We start from the raw sequence: 20,039 nt of genomic DNA, 5'->3' as shown, positions 1-20,039 counted from the left end.
TGCAGCCTCTAGTCCCATCTGGTCCTCTGTGCAGCCTCTAGTCCCATCTGGTCCTCTGTGCAGCCTCTAGTCCCATCTGGTCCTCTGTGCAGCCTCAAGTCCCTCCTGGTCCTCTGTCCAGCCTCAGGTCCTGTCTGGTTCTGCCTGCAACACCAGTCCAGGTCTGCCTCTGCATTAACTGTTTGGTTTAGTCTAACTAATCTCTGGCTTTGGCCCTTCAGTATCTCATAATTTTCAACAAACCCTTTAAACAAGCAGTGTCGACTTGAATTGCAAAATCAAAACAAAAGATTCTTTGCTAACGTTACTAGCCACAGCCAGGAAGAAAAGTACTTTCTAAAGAGGCGTGATTTCCTAGAAAGTAGTTAATCACAGGCAGTTTTCTTTCTCTGGTTGGCTCCTCCTCAAAGTGAAAAAAGTTGACAAGAACAGAAACAGGTTGACAGGAGAGGATGAGAGAAACTACAGAAGCATAAAAAGCAAGCTTCGTTAAAAACGTGCATGGTGAGTTTTTTACATGTGTGCTTTAAATAAAACAGGTATACTAGAATTTATTGCACTTCGGGCAGAATTCTGACTTCATATATTGACTCTATTTACCAATCACCTGAAGGCAGCCAGTGTTTCTGGGCATTGGAGGAAAAAAGGTGGACTGCATATTTATTAGTTTTTAGTTTGTAAAATTTTTAATTTCCACCCAATAATGAAGCACCAGTTTTTGATGTTTCACATTAAATCCAAGTGAGAAAAAACAAACATTTTTGACAACATGTGGAAAAAGTTCACAGGAAATTGGCTCCTTCATCATCTACATGATAGAAATCTTCACAGATGGCACTGTGGCCACAGTCACTGCGTTAAGATAGGTGTAGTCAGTCCTGGCCTTTGAGTAACCCCTATGTGGCAAAGAGATGTACTGTATTGGAAAGGAAGAAGGAAATGAAAAGCGAGCTAAGGACAGTGAGGAGGGGGGGTTATAGGATAACAGTAAAAAAAAGAGAGAGAAAGGCATAATGTAGAGCTTCTGGAGCCCAGTCAGAGTAGGGGGGATTGCTTCCCCCTCTCTCTCCTCTCCCTCTGGCTTTAAAAAGTGAAACAGCTCTTTGAAGAGAAGAGGGGGAAGGGGCCGTTCTGTACCTTCACCCTCCTGTCTGGACTATGAGGAGTATAAAATGTGCAGACTCCAACTTGAATACCAGACAACGCAAAACTTCAGTCAGAGGATCAGCTGAGGACCTGACGAGACGAAGGGCATGAACGACATCAAGCTGGCCCTTTTGGGAAGCCAGGGGGCTGGGAAATCCGGTGAGCCACAAAAACAACTTTTACAGCTCATACATGCAGGAGAAAATATGTTGAATTAATTTTCCTCTTGCTTTAAACCCAAAAATAACTGTGAATACCCCTTTTTTCTGCTTCAGTGTATGACTCATTACTTAATGTAACTTTTCTGATTTCTGTGTTTCAAACCTGTCAAACCGGATTCTTCTCTAATTTAATCCTAAGGCGGAAAAATAAAAAAGATACTTTTATGGTGACTATTTGTTCTAACTGACCCACTTGAATAAATTATACATAAAAACCGCCAACAGCACTTTGTTCAGAAACTTTGTTCCTACTGTTAGGCTCAGAGTTCATTTGCTGTCTTTCTTCAGCTAATTATTGATTCATTATTTTATTGTAATGCTCATTATTATAGTCAGAATCAACATACTGTCTCATCTTCACAAGACATTGAAATATTTAATTTAGACCTTTGAGCAAAACTAATCAGCTTGAGCAAACAAATGGAATTTAAAATGAGATTTAATCAGAAACCACATTATTTATGAAAAGAAATATACAAATATAATTTTTTTAATGAAATACATAGTTTTTCTGAACATATTTTTTTGTGGATCTGGCAGACAGTAAAGTTTTTTTTTTTTTTATTCATAATTTTAGCACAAAGATCTGGCTTTAAATGGGCCGTTAAAAACTTTAAGGAAAATAAGATTTTGAAGAAAGAAGATGAGTATCTTTTCTTTTTTTTTAAAGAATGTGTTCAACCAATTTAATCAATAGAAGTTTTAATATATAATTTTGAATAATTTGAATAATTTATCAGAGAGTTTTAAGATAATTGAATAATATCACAGTTATTTAGTAAGAGAGACTAAAAACATGTTTTGTGGTAAGAAGATTCTTTTTCTTTCATCTTTTAATCCTGCTAATAATAGATATTTATTTCATTTAAAAATGATCAATACTGACAATATTTTACCTTTATTGTATTTTCACTTTATCTTCAAATGAAACAGCGGGATCTGTCAGAAAAGAGCATGAAACCAATGAAGCTTGATTACAAAAACAAAGTCTAATCTGTTATTTATTGAGTAATTAACTCAAGATGGGGAGAGAAGCACAGTTTTAGTCAAGTAAGAGCAGCGATAATTAATATTTTTTACTCATGTAAAAGTTGAAAATACAACATAGAGAAATACTCCCAGAAGTTACTAAAGTAAATGTAACTGAGTAAACGCAACCATCTGCCTCTGCCTAACGATGGTATTCACAGCTACTTTCTGCTAAATTAGACCTCATTAACAAAATTAGTTATTTCAATGATCCATTTCAAAAAGCTAACTTTGTGCATGAAGATTTATTTTAGATGTTTCTTTTCATTATTTTACTTATATTATCAATCATTGTAATTATTTTTGTTTCATTGTACCGGTAGTTCATAAAACTATCATGCTCTGTAGTTATCACACTGTTTGTGTTCTTCATTATCACACAGAGTTTTCATGTGATATTATCACATGAAAACTAAAAAAAAAACACACACAAAAGAAAATAGTCAGCTTAAGAAATATTTGGGCTTCATGTTCTATTCTTTGTGTTATGACTGAAAAGGCTTCATCCTCACTAATCCTGAGATACTTAGAAGCCAAATAAAGGATTTTAGAATCAGTTTTTTGGACACACATTTAGCCAGAGGAGAGAAAAGGAGCCAAGCAGATATCTGTTTTAGTCGCACAGAACTGACAATATGACCCAAATGCACTTTTCCACTGTTTTAAAGAAAGGACCACAAGGTATTAAAGTATAAGCTTCAAAATAAATGTTTTGGCTAGTTTGGGAGTTTGCCAACCCAGATGATGCTACATTTTTAGAGGCAATCTGGAGCGAATACCCGGTTAGTACTAGAGGTGGGTAGAGTATCCAAACATTGTCCTTAAGTAAGAGTAACACATCATATTTTTACCCAAGAGAAAGAAAGTATTTGGTAAAAAGACAACTCAGGTAAGGAGTAACTCATCATAACATCTGATATTTAAAGTTAGGTAATACAATAAACCCAAATGTAAAGTTATGAGAAAATTCTGGTAAGCACAAATACTGCAATACAAAAAAAAATCCAGGCAGATGAAACAACACTTTTCCAAAATAACTTTGTTTTTAACATAAAACCCATTAAATCAGCACCTTCAATGGCCATATTTGCTTCCTATGTTTTACTTGATGACAAAATGTCATGGTGGGTTCAATTAAGTGTGTGCATAAAAAAGGTGACATAAACATTAACTGTGTCTCATTGTTTGGAAAACTTTTTTTAAAACAAGGTTGTTTTTTTTAATAACATTACTTACAATGGATAGAGTAGCCAAAAATTGGACACAAATAAGAGAAACTATATTTTGACATCAAGTAAAAGTAAAATAATATGTTACAATGAAACTTCTCCTCAAAAGTCTAGTTTTGTCAAAATAAGGTATTTAAGTAAATATAGTTACTGAGTACTGTAACTAACTTTCCCACCTTTAGTTTGTATCTGCAGAGTTCATCACATAGAATCCCTTAATCTGTTTGATGCTCCGTCAGCCTGTTAGTATCCGTGAGGCTAATAGTTTTGTTCTGTCATTATCTGGAGGCACCCAATTTATTTTCCCATTTGAATTCAAAGCTCTTCAGAAAAAAATATCTATGTTGCATAAGGAAATTCAGTAATTGGGAAAAAGATGACCTCGTATTAAATAAATTTGTGTCAGGATGGGTGGAGGTTTGAAGAGGACCCAAATGCAGAGACCTGAGATGGTTTTTTGCAGATTTAAGAGCCAATGGTGGCAACAGAAGATTAAATCCAGAAATAACTAATCATCGGACACATAGGTTAAGGAAGGAATAAAGATAATCCAGCACTGAGTAACAGCAGAGGAGGAGTATAAATGATCTAGAAGGGCGCTAGGGGAAAGGAGACTAATACAAGGGGGCAACAGAGTAAACAAGAAATACATAGGAACCAAAATACAACCAGAAAACAACTAGAATAACACAAAATGGAAATGAATCCAATGACCTAGAAAAAACAGAAAGAGATGAATCAAAGTGAAAACTTAAACAGAACCAAAACGTCCAGAATCATGACAATTACATTCTTTAAAAAAGGTTTATTTATATCAATATATATTTATCATAATATTTTCCATATCAACAAAAAGTTGTTTTCTAACTGAGAAGGAGGTTTGGCCAAGCTGTCCCTTAATAGTTTGTGTTATTTTTCCTAATATTTATTTATTTTTTGATTAGATTTTTAAAACTGCAGAGCACAACTGAATTAAATAACAGCTCAGACTCAGAGTATCGAGCAAAACACAGGAGTATAAAAGGTAGAAAAAACAAGAAAATAAAGTGAAACAAATTCCTAAAGTATAATGGCTGAGATTCTGGGTTTTTAATATAGTCCTAGCATGATTCCCAAACCTCGAGGAAAAGTCTGTTTTAGAGTGAAATCCCCACATTTCAGATATAACGGTACAAAGCTCTGCAGTGCCCTTTGCTAGCCGTTAACACAAGCTTCTCTTGTTCTAGTCTATTGCATCAAGATATTTTTCCTTGCAGCAAAAGTGAGAATGCCATAAATATTTTCTTTCAAGTTCCCATTTTTATCAGGAAATCCAAAAAGTAAGACTCGATGTACACAATCCTCTTGATTGAGTTTAGAATCCCACTTCTTCCACCTACGAGCCTCATTTATTGGTCAGGAGAGAGCTTGTCTCACTGCTTAGTTTTAGCTTTGAGATGTTCAAGTGTTCATTGCAGCAAATTTTCATCAGTGATTTTTTTTCTTAACAATCTGTCTCCTGATAGTGACAGTGTTGGTGAACTGGATGGTTCTGGTGTCCGAAACTTCAGTCTAGCATTTTAGAAAGAACATTTCTCCTCCTTGTACATTTACCATGGAAATTAAACCTTATTCTCTCTCTAAATGTACAGGCACATATTTACACATCAGAAGAGGAATAGCCAAGACGACAATCGAGTGGTTTTAAGAGATTTTCGATAGTATCTTTTGGTCTGTTATAGCCAGACCTGGCAGAACATGCGTGGGGCATTTTATGGCTGATGGGACCATGATGTTCCCTCTCATTCCAACAGTTTAGATCACTTCAAACTAAATCTCTGAGATTCAAACAAAGCAGACCGCCTTTAAAAACGGCGTGCTACAACGTTGTAATCATGCTCACATGAAGTTTATACCTATCTGTAATTTAAGGCATTTTAAATAGCTTGTTGGTGTTCCTCATTTCTTACTGCGTCTATTTACATTGCATTTCTAGGTGGCGTTACAGATTGTTTTTTCCTTTGTTTTAGCTGCTGTTGCAAATCAAAATGAGTGGGTGGTGAAGTTTTCCTGACACCAGTGGGGGGTTTGTGGTAGATATCAGTTTTCAGTCTCAGTGGTAGAAAAGACTGATTGGCTCCATGCATCTACATCTCAGTGCCTGGCAGAGTGGTGGAGCCGCAGCTACGGAAGGTCTGCAGCCTCTGGAGATTGCTCTTGCATTCTTGCGTCCATTTATTATGATTTATGCTCTGCTTGTTGCTTTCACAGCACATCTTGCATCGCTTTTTGCATTGATGGCAACACGAATTTCTGAAGTTAGAGTACAATGAGCTGGAAGTCTTTGGTCTTCTACAATGCATCCATGATTAACCTAATGTACTTACAGAGTTCACATGGGTGTGTGTGGCCAGCGTGTATTCTCTGGCTGACCCCTGTTGAGGCCCACCTTCATTAAAGTTCTGCTCTTGGACCTCAGCCCATAACTAAAACCTATTGTCTGTGGGACTAGAACGAGTCCAATCAGTCGTTTTTCTGAGAAGCTCTCAATGCAGAAACAAACAGAGATTGTTTGTGAATACATCCTTTCATTTTGCCAAATATACCTATGAACATTCCAGCAAAGCCATGTTTCTCCAGCCCCAGAGACTGTTGGCACTCTGTGTTGTTTCTGTTCAGATAAATGAAGGTCTATTTTTTAACACTCCTGCCACCTGTGAAGGATGAGAGTGTAATTATTATGTGATTGATGTTGATGTTATTTCTTGTTCTGTTACTTCCAGCTGTCCTTGTGCGGTTCTTGACCAGACGGTTTATTGGGGAATACGCCTCGAATGCAAGTAAGGGTTTTCAGATTTTCCTATTCTTTTTTTGAAAGTTTAGTCTCAAAAACCTGATGTGCAATTAAATGTGGTTGTGACAAATAACTTTTACACTGTCATGTATTATTCTGTAAACAAGCCCAAATCAAGTTCTAACAGTTAACTCTGCATATATATGGAATAAATACAAAACAACCACCTTTCAACATATGAGGGTTCATTAACAAAAATCATTTTACTCAAATTCAAACATATTTCAATTGAAACATTTGACTAAACTGATGAAACTCTATTGAACCGACAAGTTGCTATGTGAAGATAAGAAAAGGGATAAAAAATATATTTTTGATTGATGTGTTGTTTGAGAGTCATTTTTTTTATTGAAGATTTTGCAATGAAGTCTAACTAGCTTTCAAATTAATTTAGAACAATTTAAATGGGTTCGAACCAATTGCAAATCCAAGAAGGTAAATAAAACAGTATTTGGTAAAATACAATTTTATTAAATGATTTGTCAATTCTATTAATGTTCCCCTTCACTTCTATAACCTGGTTTGATTACATAGGCCACTGGAGTTAGTAGCTAGCAAACATATTTAAAAGACTCTTTTGGTCATATTTTTGCGATCAGATGTAATGTGCATATTAGGAAACAGATAAACAATAATGTTATGTAAGTGTTTAAACCCATTTTAAAATAAGGACGACAGTGTGGCGACAGTGGCATTGGATGTAGGAGTTTGCAATAAAAACGAAGGATTGCCGGTTTAAGCTTTCAGTGTCGTTGTGCAAGACACTTCACCCACATTGCCTACTGATGGTGGTCAGAGGGCCTGGTGGGGCCAGCGTACGGCAGCCTTCTGTCAGTGAGCCCCAGGGCAGCCGTGGCTACAATGAAGTTTACAATCATCAGTGTGTGTGCGAATGGGTGAATGAATGAATGAATGAATGAATGAATGTAGAGTAAAGTTGTTCCCTAATGGGGTGACTGGGAGCTGTGGGCAAGAGGCGGGGTATACCCTGAATGGTCAGCCAGGGGGTTAAAATCTAAAATCTCAAAAATAATCTATTTATCTGTTATTGAAGAAGGGTTGTGGGGGTAGGAACCTAACCTAACCTAAATCCTCTAGTCGACCGCCCCACCTGCCAAACCTTGTGCATACCACTGCATGAACTAGATGGTTTAGTGCAAATTAAAAGCAAAAAAGTAAGGGAACAATGATGAAATGAGGATACCATTTGTCAAAGGGGAAAGACTAACTGTCTGTTGCAAACATGATAACTATAATAGTTTTATTTATAGTCTCTCAAAAACATTAAATATATGAATCCAATAGAATAAAATTGTAATTACTGAAAGTCAATCAATATTGCCTTTTCATCTCACTGACAGACTCCTTGTACCATAAGAGGCTATCAATCGACGGTCGGCAGTTGAATCTGGAAGTGTTCGACCCCTGCTCTCAGGTATAGTTTGCATCACTTTATAGTTTTGAGGGAGACGAAAAGTCTCTGCACATGTTTTTTAGGTTTCTGTTTTGAGTTCTTTTATTTCCATCTATTACTAGATATACTCAAAGTAAAGACTGTTCTTTTTAGACCCCCTGATGCAGAACTGCCAAAATGTGGCCTGAATCCAGACTACCAATCCCCCCTTCCCTGGTTTATTCATTCTTCGTTGATAATCTTAGATGCATGAGAGTAACAATGTTACCCAAACCTTAAGAAACAAGTATGGCTGCAGCCTGGATACATCCCTTCTCATAGTGCTCGCTTCATGGTGCATGTCTGGTGGACTTAAGCTATGGCCCCCATGCTCTTACCTTTCAAAATTAAACTTCATATGAGATATAATCACCTTTCCTAGCAGGTGGTTAAATGTCCGATGTGACCCAACATATATTGTGACTCGAGGTGCTATTGTGGATTCTCCTTACCAATCTGCTATGCACTAACCCTAATTACCAAGGTTTCATCCCTAAACCTAATTTTTGATGTGTCACTCTTGCCATCATTTTTTTCACTGTTACTAGCTACAAGGTCTAGAAAATATTAAAACCAGACATTTGATCACCCTACAAAAAGGAAGAGGGTAAGATATTTAAGGAAATGGCAAGTCATTTTAACATTTTATCAGTATGTCTAACTATCCGGAACAACCATTATAGATATCTATAACATTATTTTGACTATTAGTAATATCATTATGACTAGTATGATTTTTTATTGAAGACATCCTATCATCATTATCATTCTGACTTGTCCAATATCTAGAACAGATATCTATAATTCAGTTATGACTTGTTAAATTCTATTTATAAATATCTTAAATAAGAGTTTATAAGAGTATATATTGAATGTTAAACATTTTGTCATATTTCTCCAGTTCTGCTGCAGTAGGAGTTCATCTGTACATTTTTAGACCCTTGACTGATGATAAAAATATATAGATATTTTAAATATGTTCATATTCCAATGAGAAACTTACCACAATATATTTAATAAAGTTTTAGTGTGATAGGCCAATATAAAGTACTACAATGATGTGAAATGATCAAAGACAAATCTCTAGTGGTTTTACCTCAGTAGTTTGCTTTACATTATTTCTCCTTTTCTTTAAAAGTGTTTTTTTTAGACTTTTTTTTAGACTTTTTTTTTTTTTTTTTTTTTTTTACATATTGTACATTTTCAAATGAGATGTTTTTTTCCAATTCCTATTTTTCAAACCTAGCTTTACAGATTGCATTCTTTTCAAATAGTTTTTTACAGATCAAATTCTTATCGCATTAAGCCCAAAACAAATGCTCGCTCTTGACATGCACATTGACCAATAAAAATGTTGCTGCTAACATCCAGCAGACCAACAGAAATGTGTCTTCACTGCAGACTCCAGTGGAAAACCTGACAAACAAGTGAAGAGAATGTGATTTGTGATTTCAATGCTTCATTTGTGCCCGCACTTTTTCTAATTCCCATCAACAAAATGTTTTCTTTACTTGCAACAATAATGGTACAAAATTCACTCCATTGTGCAGTTCATTGTTTGACATTGGAAGGCATATGACACAAACAGCAAACCACTGCCAGCCACTGAAACAAAGGGTGAGAAGAGCATCAATCAGAGAAGCAAACAGGAGTGTCTTTGGAAAAGCTGCAAAGATTCATAGCTCAAGTTGGAGCTTGTTAACAGGAAAACTTTTAATTGTGTATTCCTTAATCTGATTTGAAAGAAGTCACACAACTTTTATATGCTGTTTATAAGAAGATTGTATATTTAGCAGAAAACTGACTCTTCTCAACAATATTTCTCCAGATGAAAAATAGTTGTGCCTGAAAGTAATGAGGTGAGGCTTTTCTTTAGCAGGGATAGGGGAGCTGCTCAGAGTTGATAAAAAAAGAAAACATGCTAAAGGTTAAAATGTGGAACAAAAAGTCAAGGAATATAAATAATCCTGCTTACACTCATTTAGTTTTGTTTTCTTATGTCATTATTGAAAGAGAGAGCTGAAGTTAACAACAATAGTTAAGCAGACTCTCGGTCTGCAGGGGAATCGACCTTTAGTGAGCAAGATCATATATTTCCTGGCACGTGTTCTTTTTCTGCTGCATTTAAGCTGAAGATCCAGAGGGTTTATGAGAGTGTCCGGAGGCGATTTATGTTGGAGGCTGTTTCTTGGAAGAGAAGAAGGCATTTGAGCAGCTTATTTTCTCTTTCCATGGAACAAAAGAACTGAAACACCTTTCTACACCAGTTAGCATTTTACTGGAATACCCTGAGGCTCAGCACAGCAAGAGCCAGTTACTGTCCCTGCTAGCTAGACACATTATAACACCACCCTCCGATAAGGAGCAATAAGTCCACATGTTGACTGTCTGACCTGAGCTGTACAATAAAACTATGTGGATGATAAAGTGAAGGGGTTCAGAGCCTGTATTTAAAGTCAGACATGCCCCATGTCTTTTTTTTCCCTCTTATATTTCAAAACACAACAAACTAAGCCTACATACATGACTGGAACTGTTAAAACTAACTTTGAATAACTAACTTTACCTGTCTTCATTTCTTTTCAACTTTCTACTCAAAAAGATTGCACCAGATGGAGCGAATTTGTTACATTTTTCCTGCAAAGAATATGTTTTGTAATCAGAAAAAACTGCAATCCAGAAATGAAGCACTTCTTAATTTAAGAAAAGGTTTCAAGAGTTAAATTTGCTGTTTTATCAGACTATGTTTTCAAATAATTATAAACCGTATTCTTCGCTCAGATTTCATTTTTCAAACTATGTTTAACAGATTTGATCAGTTTTAATGTTTTTGTTTTTTTTCAGACGGTGTTTATGTGTTGCATTGAATTCACACTGTGTTTCGTGGGCCCAATCCCAAACCGTCTCCTAAACACTAACCCTCTGTTTGCGCGTTCCCGTGAAGTGTCCTCCACATTAAGGGCCATCTTAAACCCCATAGTGGGTAGGGCCAGAGGGACGTTCAGCCCTTAAATAGTGAGTCTGCATTAGTGCACTGACACCGACAAAAAAATCACAGATTAGGTATAAGAAAGAGGCAAATGTTATATTTTATTACACCCTGCGCCACAGAGCTACAGCCAGGCACATTGGGGCATCACTATGTTACCATAGGAACAGCTGCTTTCTCTTTCCCTTGGAAGAAAGAGGGCTTCCCATTCTTGTTTATACCCCACCACCTGTAATCCAGGTGCCTTCTAAAGGCAGGTTTCCCTCTGCAGTCAGGAGTGAAGATGCATTCTGATTGGTCCATATGGACATTAGCATCAACATTTCTATTGGTCAAGAGGGAGTGTTGCATTGGGCTTGAAGTGAATAGTGTGATCTTTAGCCTGAATCCGAACTCGACCTCTAACCACTGACCCTTAACTATCAAGTGTCCTTCATAATAAAGACCCACTCACAGCTGTGGAAGGCGCCTGGATTGTACATGGGGGGTATGGTAAGCCCTCTTCCCTCCAAGGGAAAGGGAAGCAGTTGTTTCTATGGCAACACAGTGATGTCCCATCTGCGTGGATGTAGTTCTGTGGCGCAGGGCGTAATGAAATAAAACATATGCCATTTTCTTGAAAATAAATCTCTCCAATCATATTAAACTATTTCAGAGAGGACCTTCCATTTTTGGATTAATTTTCCTAACTGGTGATTTTCTGTCAGTGTGATGAAGATGCAACAAACCAGCGGAACTTACATTTGAATGCACATTTTTCCTTTGCCATTACTACGCAGACTAGTTATCTAAGGGCTGAAGGGTCCACTCGCCCTACTCACTACTAGTTATGGGATAGACCTTCATGTGGTGGACCCTCCGTGGGAACGTACAAACAGAGGTTTACTGCTTATGATTGGTTCTTAGGGGCCAGTTTGGGATTCAGCCTTAGAATGCAATTTAAAAATAGTGCAATTCATAAAACTCAATCTGAAAAAGTTCTTCAAGGTTTCATTTTCGATTTTTTTTTTTTAAACTTCCATTTCCACAAAACATGTTTTTTCTTGCAGCAATAATGGAACAAAATGCACTCCAAGGCAGTAAAGCCTTCTTCAGCTTGAATTTCTGCACTCTATTTGTTTTAACAACAGAGGAAAAAGGGAAAAAGAAAACCTTAGTTGCTCCACAGTGAGGAGATTTGGGTGTGACCATGGTGAAAACATGCAGCTAGGAAAAACCGGAATAGATTTAGTAACCTGAAAGAAAAACTATTTAAAAGTTAAGCTTTGAAGCAGAAAATAATCAAATGAAAGAAAATATTGTGCAATACTCATGGAAAAAAATGCAATGTTCAAGTTAAGTAAAAAAAAGATAGCAGCTTATGCAGAGAGCCATTTAAAAACATCTAAATTATTTTTATTGTATTTTATGTATAGTTTTCACAGAATCCTATTTGAAAAGTGTGGAGTATGTTTGCATTCTCTCTTTTTGGTCTTCGAAAACCTTTTCGAAGGTTCGAAACCAAAAGTCTCTGATACTGAGTTTTTAATAATCTTCCTTCCATTTATCCACCTATTCTGAACGTTGTCGTTGTAACATGTCCAAATATGGAATCTGTCAAGTAAACTGAATTTTTTGTACAAGGCCCCCATAGGAAACATTCAGCAATAAAAAAACTGCATAGCACACTTCAAGAAGCTGAGTTATTAATAACTAAACATGCAGGAGTATCAGTCATTTTCAAAAAATACCTTCTTTTAAAGTCCCATGACCCTTGCTTGTGATTCTCATCTTCCACATATGGGTTACATTTTGTCCATTTATTTCATGTTCCATTTAACTTGATCACATGTGGCACTGTGATACTGTATTTCTCACATGTGCAGCACATTCCCCATGTTAATATCATAAGATCATGCTCTTTTTAAAACCCTCCTTTCCATCTGTACATGTCTAAATATTTGTTTATTGTCATGCAAAAAATAAAATAAATTTCAAATGTGAAAATCACATGTAAAATCCATACAGTTAACATGTGACATATACATATATTACATATGATTCAGATTTTTATATGTAAATCACATGTATGTGGCACATGTCAATACCAAATGTGAAACCTATGGACTACACATGAAATGAACATGTAATCCACATGTGAATCATATGTAAGAGCACATAAATTTGTTTGGATTTGGGATGTTTCATGTTAAAAGCAAATGTGATTCACATTGAAAACATTCGAAACCAATTTCGCACACATGTTAACAGATGTGATTTCCATTGAGAGCACATGCAGGTCACAAGTGAAGCACTTCTATTGCACATAGAAACATGTCAAAAACATGTGAAATGATTTATGTTTTCACATTTGACTCAGGTGTGCTTTTAACATAAAATGGTCTACATCCACATGTATAAATGCAGTTTTCCATGTGATTCACATGTGGTGCATTAATTTGGCAGCCTAGAACATTGAAGAAAAGATGTTTTCATTCTTCTAAAGCAAATAAGCCAGCAGAAAAATGGAGCAAATACTCAGAGAGATTTCAAAATAAAAGCACATTTCTCCTTTTGGCAGGGCTCTGAGGCCAGGTGTATACTGGAGGAGCCAGTAGAGTGGGCAGACGGCTTCGTGGTAGTTTACAACATCAGCGACCGCACTTCCTTCATCAACGCCAAAAGCATCCTGCGGCAGATCCGGGAGACTCGCTCAGACAACAGCAAAGGGTCAGAGGCAACATAACTATGCATACTGGCATAAAGAACAGAAAATCACAAATAAAAATGAACTGATGTCATGCATTGTTAAGGTGCAATTTATAACTATATCTAATAATTCAGTTCAGCCTTTAACTGTTTTTGAAACTTACATTATCTCATCATTTTGAGTTGTCAACATCAGCTTAAATTTCCTTGTGCATATAGAGCTCAGGGCTTAACTTTGATATCTTGTTCTATATTATGACATTTATTTTCAGTGTTGACCTGGTAGTACGTAGTTAGTAGTGTGTCCTTCACTCTGCAGTTAAGGTAATTAAAGTGTGAACACATATTGAGCGTTAAAAACAGCCAGCCTACTTTGAAAACAATAACCTGAAAAATAACAATTAAAAAATTGGAAAATGAAATATTAGATATTAATTTGAAAGAAAAATTCAGAAATAAAATCTTAAACAGCAAACTTTTTTTTTTTTAATTAAAATGAGTTTCACTTTTGGATGCAATATTTTTCTCCTTTCAGTTTAAAAAAATGTGTTGTTTTTTATTTCCATTTACTGAAGCGTTGCTTTGCTTGCAACACTAAAGGAACATGATTCACCCCATAGACACATTATTAGATCCCTTTAAATTGTGCTAATCTCTCTGTTATGTTAATATGGTTTGACTAAAATGTTTCCAAATTCTTAATAGACAGCCCCAATCAGCAATCGTCCACCTACATGCTTGGTATGATGCAATTGTTTTAAAGTGTGTGTTCATGTTCTTGTCTAAAAAAGATTTGTGGGAAATGTGGCCATCAGAAATCCTGCTGCCAGTCATTCCAAGAGGAATGTATCTGACAACCCCTAAAACATCTTCCATACTACTGAGAGAATATTCATACAAGGGTAGATAGGAAATGGTTGGATTTGTTTACATCCACTGTACCAAGACATCTTAAGAATAGAGCAGGAAGAAAGGATGAAGATAAAGCTTCAGTCGTGTCTTTGAGGATAAACAGGAGTCTTTGTACAGGTCTGGGTTTGTGGAATGTCTCCAAAGAGCCTGGTGCGTCCTGATTAATGATTCATGATGACGAACAAGGGGTTTCCTGCAATCCTACAGGCATGTGCAGAAAAACATGCCGCTTGCAATTGTCAGGCAGCCTGGCCCCATACAGAGGCATAGCGAGATGCAAAGGGAGCGTAGGAGGAGATCATTAACTCATGATAAAAATAAGGACAGGATCTGGATATTGTGTCTGTATACTTGTGAAAATGGAAAAAAACAAATGCCTCACACTCAGAAGTCACAAGTTTTGGGTTCAGGCTTTTAAAATGCGGTTGATAAATGAAACAAAAAAAAAAACTATGTGTCAAATTGCAGGATGCAATAACATTCCATTATCTGTTTAATCTAACTGTTTCAGGGACACGGACGTTCCCGTATGTCTGGTGGGTAACAAGCAGGACCTTTGCCATGCACGCCAGGTACGAGAGGAGGAAGCCCGCAGCCTGGCGCATGAGAACCGCTGTAACTTCCAGGAGGTGTCAGCGGCCGAGAGCTACCAGGACATCGCCAACCTCTTCACCCAGCTCATCCGGCAGGTGATGGAGCACCTCAAGTACCGAGCCGACCGGCGGCGCTACAGCGGCTCCAAGTCCATGGCCAAACTCATCAACAATGTCTTTGGCAAGAGGAGAAAATCAGTGTGACGTGAAGACAAGCTGGGTGAACCTTGGGGGGGTTGCTGATTTTGCAAAACCGAGCCGAAGTCAAGCAGCAAAGCTCTTTGTTCATTCAGCACCTTGGAAGTCAAACGTTTTCACGTTTCCACCTGACAATTGTGGATTGGGACTTTGTTTACCGTAGATTTCATCTGATAGAGCAACACAAACCAGTGCATCACTGTAAAGTGGGAGGAAAATACAACATGGTTTTAAAATCATTTTTCATGCATAAAATCTCAAATGTTCACCCTTGCTGAGTAGATAGTTTGTAGAACCACATTTCTTTATCTCCTCTATCTTTGCACGTCTATAGACTGATGTGTGAAGAATAACAGTTGGATTGGTTAAAACTTTTGAGCCCTGTGAGAGATTCTCACCAGCATTTAATCTGGACTTTAAGGAAACCATTTGAAGACAATAACATGCTTTGATTGGCCCTATTACCTTGTGGTTCTGGCTGTATTCGTCAGGTGGCTGGAACATTTTCTGTGTTTTTCATCAGTTCTCTTCCAGGATTTTGGAGCTCCATTTTAACTCTCAACTTTGTCCAACTTATCTCTGCAAAAGACAAAAATCCCGACAGAATGATGATGTCCCCCCAAATGCCTTAGAGTGTCCATCGCTTTTTTTTTTAAATCTTAGACACACATGGTGTTCTATGAAAGCCAAAATGTGTGGTCTTTTCTGACCTGAGCAGCTTTGATCAATGGTTTCCTTCTTTCTACTCCTTCACGTAGCTGGGTAGGGTACAAAAATGTGTACTTAAGTAAAAGTAGCACTACTTCAACATATTTCTACCCGAATAGAAGTAAAAAGTAGCCATCCAATAAAATACTCAAGTAAGAGTAAAAAGGTACTCATTAACATGTGTAGTCGTGTATTTTGCAACCGTTTTACTATTTAAAATGATGTAAATCAGATTAACCGTAATATAAAGCTTTGTGCAAATTTCTTTTGTTTTTAAGACTTAAAAAAAGTAATGAATACAAATAAAAAGATATTGGCAAGAAGAAAATAATCTTCTCAAAATGCTTCTTTTTAACGTGTAACAATATAAAACCATTTCTTAACCTTTTGCAAAAAGTAGTATACTTAAAGTAAATTCTATTAAGAATACTTAAGTATAAGTATAAGTTTAGAAAGTATACCAGAACAATGTACTTTTAGTGTACTAGATGTATTACTAAAGTAATACTTCTTTGAACTAAATTGGGACATTTTTAAGTTTACTAAAGTATACTTAAAATATACTTTAGTAAACAATAAAGTGAACAATAGTATAGTCAAGTACACTTGACCATATTATTGTTATATATGAAATATAGTTTAGAATAAGTAAAGTCTAAGTGCATTGCCTGATTTTAAGTATGAAATTAGTGCACTTTTAGTATACTTGAATAAACTACTTTTTGCTAAGGGAAGGTTTATATAGTTTGCACGCTGGAAAAGTGCAACCTCTAGTGACAACATACTGTATGCTGCATATCACCATGACCTCCATGTTATAGACATCTCAGCAGATTAACATGACTTTAAACAACAAAAAGGTTGTATAAAAGAAAATACTCATTTTCAGGGGTGTGAATTGGCAAAGTTTCATGATCCAATATGTATCACGATAAATTGATCATGACATGATTTATCCAGATTTATCTTGATAAGTCACAAAGATGATATATTGTTTTTTTTAGTTTTTTTTTTAATAGCATAGCTCTGCAAAACCTCATGAGATCTTGATATTGCTCCACTGCTGTGGCTGGTATCACACAAGCTGAATAATAGGGCCATGGGTGCAGCACTGACACCTAGTGGCTGGAGGTTGAACAGTTATATAAAAGTACAACAATGAGAAGGATAGTTGCTTATAATTATGTTTTTATGTTCAAAATCTACTCTGTACAACTGAAATTTAAAGAACATTTTTTTTTTTTTTAATTATCAAAGTTAACGTAACTGAATAAACAAATCTAGCTACTACTCACCTCTGCTGCTCCATAAAGCCCAGGGTTAGAGAGGGCACGGCTAATATATGTCATGTCGTCTAATTCTCCCACCTGAGTTACAGATTTATGCAGCTCCTCCAGAGTTACAGGACCTCTGATTTTTATCATAAACCTCTTCACATCATTAAACACAGCAGGGGTTTTGTTTCCAACTTACCGGTAGGTGTTTTTTGTTGGTGGTAATGTATTTAATTATTGGGGTTATTTTTAGATGAGAATGAGCAAAAAAAAACAGTTTTATAACACCTTAGATTGTAGAGGGAAAGGTCTTTTTCTCGGTGCTAGCCAGAAGGATGACGACCTACCTGCTCCAGAACAAATACATCGACACCAACTGTCAGAAGGCAGGGGTGCCAGGGTTCCCAGGATGTGTGGAGCACTCCACAATGATCTGGGACCAGATCCAGAGGGCTANACCTGAGTTACAGATTTATGCAGCTCCTCCAGAGTTACAGGACCTCTGATTTTTATCATAAACCTCTTCACATCATTAAACACAGCAGGGGTTTCGTTTCCAACTTAGGTGTTTTTTGTTGGTGGTACTGGATTTAATTATTGGGGATATTTTTAGATGAGAATGAGCAGAAAAACACAATTTTAAAACACCTTAGATTGTGAATGAATATTGCAAAAAAAAAAAAAGGCTGCTTTTTCTATCACTTCTCATGAATAGCACAGATGGTTAACCCCATGTAACAATTGGTGGTTGGGCAACTAGGAGGAAAACTTTTGTATTTCTATAGATCTGCTTTAGATTATGTTAACATAGTGCTCATAGTGAAAATATTCACACAAAGGGGTCTGATCTTCAAAAGGTTTGTGCTTCTTAATAAAAAAAAAAAGGTGCAAATACAGCAAACCTTCAAAAAAGGCGTGAAGTGGTTTATGTAATTCAGCAGGCAGAGATCATACAATATTGATCAAACTGCAAAACTCTATGGGTGGAGGATATGCCAATGTTAACATTTACTACATGCAAAGCATTTCTCCAGAAACAAAACTATGACCTCAGTTTTTTTGTTGTTGTTTTTTTTTAAATGGGGTGTAAACTCACCTCCAAACATTTCTGTGTTCATCGTTGCTACAAAGGAAGTATAGTAACAATAAAAGATGATGGAGCAGAGATTCTGTGGGCATTTAAACATATTTATACAGTATGAAATAAAATAAAAAATTGAGTCTTTGTCATAATCGAAAAACACACTTTTTTCATGTCTTGTGTTTTGTTTTTCCTATTTCACTTCAATTGTAGTTATTATTTAAATTTTTTTCCTTTAGCAAATTGATAGGCTACCAATGTGAAGTGAACCATAATACTTGGAATTATAGACATTATCTGAAAAATAATCATGATCATTATTGCCTCCAACTACATGGCGTAGAACCGAAGTGATCTCTTCATTTTAGTGTGGTGAAACCAAACAGCATGTCCTAAAATTTGTGCTTGACCAATCCTTGTAGATCCCCACAACACGCAAAAAACAACAATCGAAAAAAACCAAACAAAAAAAAACTGCATGTCCTTTTTAGCGCCTTTGTTTGACATCACTGTGTCAAAGCAGAAAATAGAATTCCTGCATTAAGCACTTTTTTAAATGCAAGTACCCTTATCATGAATTCACTGCCAAAGAATCCAACTGAACTACATAAAGAAAATACAAATATGAGAATAAGTGAAACATGCATGTGCAGAAGAGGCTTTTATTAAGCAATCAGAGGTTTATTGGGGTCTAAAGGATCTATAGAGGAGATGTTTGCAGGAAATCAGTCTCTAAAGCCTAAATCCAACTGCAATGCTTGTATATGGCTGTTTTCTTTCACTCATCACGCANGATCTATAGAGGAGATGTTTGCAGGAAATCAGTCTCTAAAGCCTAAATCCAACTGCAATGCTTGTATATGGCTGTTTTCTTTCACTCATCACGCAGTTCCTGTTGAACTCTTAGACAGTTTTGCAACATGACACTACATATGATAAATGGATTGTGGTAGAATAGCCAACGATAAAAAAATGTGCTCTTCTGGCCAACTCTTAGATTAAGTTTTTGTTTTGCACAGCTCCAGATAGGCTCTCATTAGATCCGCTCACAGGATGGTGATGACAGCCAGCCAACAGGAGCCGAAGCAAATGAGAACATTTTTGCAGTCTGCTGTTTTGCAAAAATATGATGTATAAAATTTAAATGATCACATTCTGTATTCAGCTAGTTTGTTTCTGTTGTCAGGCTGCTGTCCTGTGCTAGAACTTTGCTTCTTGTGCATCAGAATAATTTCCTGCTTGGTTTTAAAATCTATTAGAATACAGTAGAACTCCCTTTGTTACATAAAGGAATGAATAAGATGAAAGAAAAACAATCCTAGAATATAAAGTGCACAGCAAAGGAGAAAATCACATCTCAGAGAGGAAGGAAAGACAGTTTGGTTAATAATAAATGACATACTTCACTAAAAAAGTCTATTTTCTTAGGTGAAAAAGAAAAGACACCAGCAAAGAATAGAGTACTGTCTGAATAATAATGAACAGCAACTGACAGCATGTGTGCATGCATTCAGAGACAAGGTGCATCTTATTATTTGTTAAATAAAATCTACTCTAATAACTTCTAGCAAACTGTTGCTATTGATGACTCTAACTTTTACTTTGTTCAATAAAATATCATGTATATGGTTGTGAAAGTATTTTCCTATTCATATAATTATATTGAGTGTAATTTGTTCCATTAT

At 36.2% G+C, this 20,039-nt stretch overlaps 1 protein-coding gene across 1 annotated transcript; it reads left to right on the top strand.

Annotated features, from left to right (window-relative positions):
• Positions 1 to 1,078: 1,078 nt before the first annotated feature.
• Positions 1,079 to 15,645, top strand: rergl (RERG/RAS-like). Its single transcript, XM_015384489.1, has 5 exons — positions 1,079 to 1,305; positions 6,388 to 6,444; positions 7,820 to 7,893; positions 13,461 to 13,609; positions 15,012 to 15,645. Exons 1-5 carry the CDS (start codon positions 1,254 to 1,256, stop codon positions 15,295 to 15,297), a joined length of 618 nt encoding a protein of 205 aa, XP_015239975.1. The 5' UTR covers positions 1,079 to 1,253; the 3' UTR covers positions 15,298 to 15,645.
• The last annotated feature ends 4,394 nt before the right edge of the window (positions 15,646 to 20,039 follow it).

The sequence above is a fragment of the Cyprinodon variegatus genome, unplaced genomic scaffold, assembly GCF_000732505.1.
Source record: "Cyprinodon variegatus isolate N-32 unplaced genomic scaffold, C_variegatus-1.0 Scaffold314, whole genome shotgun sequence".
Taxonomy (NCBI): domain Eukaryota; kingdom Metazoa; phylum Chordata; class Actinopteri; order Cyprinodontiformes; family Cyprinodontidae; genus Cyprinodon; species Cyprinodon variegatus.
The sequence above is the reverse complement of the archived record's forward strand: the minus strand, read 5'-3'. Positions and strand labels throughout refer to the sequence as shown.

Excerpts from the sequence above, each read along its gene's own strand:
- rergl (XM_015384489.1), top strand. The coding sequence starts at position 1,254 with ATGAACGACATCAAGCTGGCCCTTTTGGGAAGCCAGGGGGCTGGGAAA. Across the intron at positions 6,445-7,819 it reads GGAATACGCCTCGAATGCAA|ACTCCTTGTACCATAAGAGG; the intron begins GTAAGGGTTTTC and ends TCTCACTGACAG. Across the intron at positions 13,610-15,011 it reads CGCTCAGACAACAGCAAAGG|GGACACGGACGTTCCCGTAT; the intron begins GTCAGAGGCAAC and ends TAACTGTTTCAG.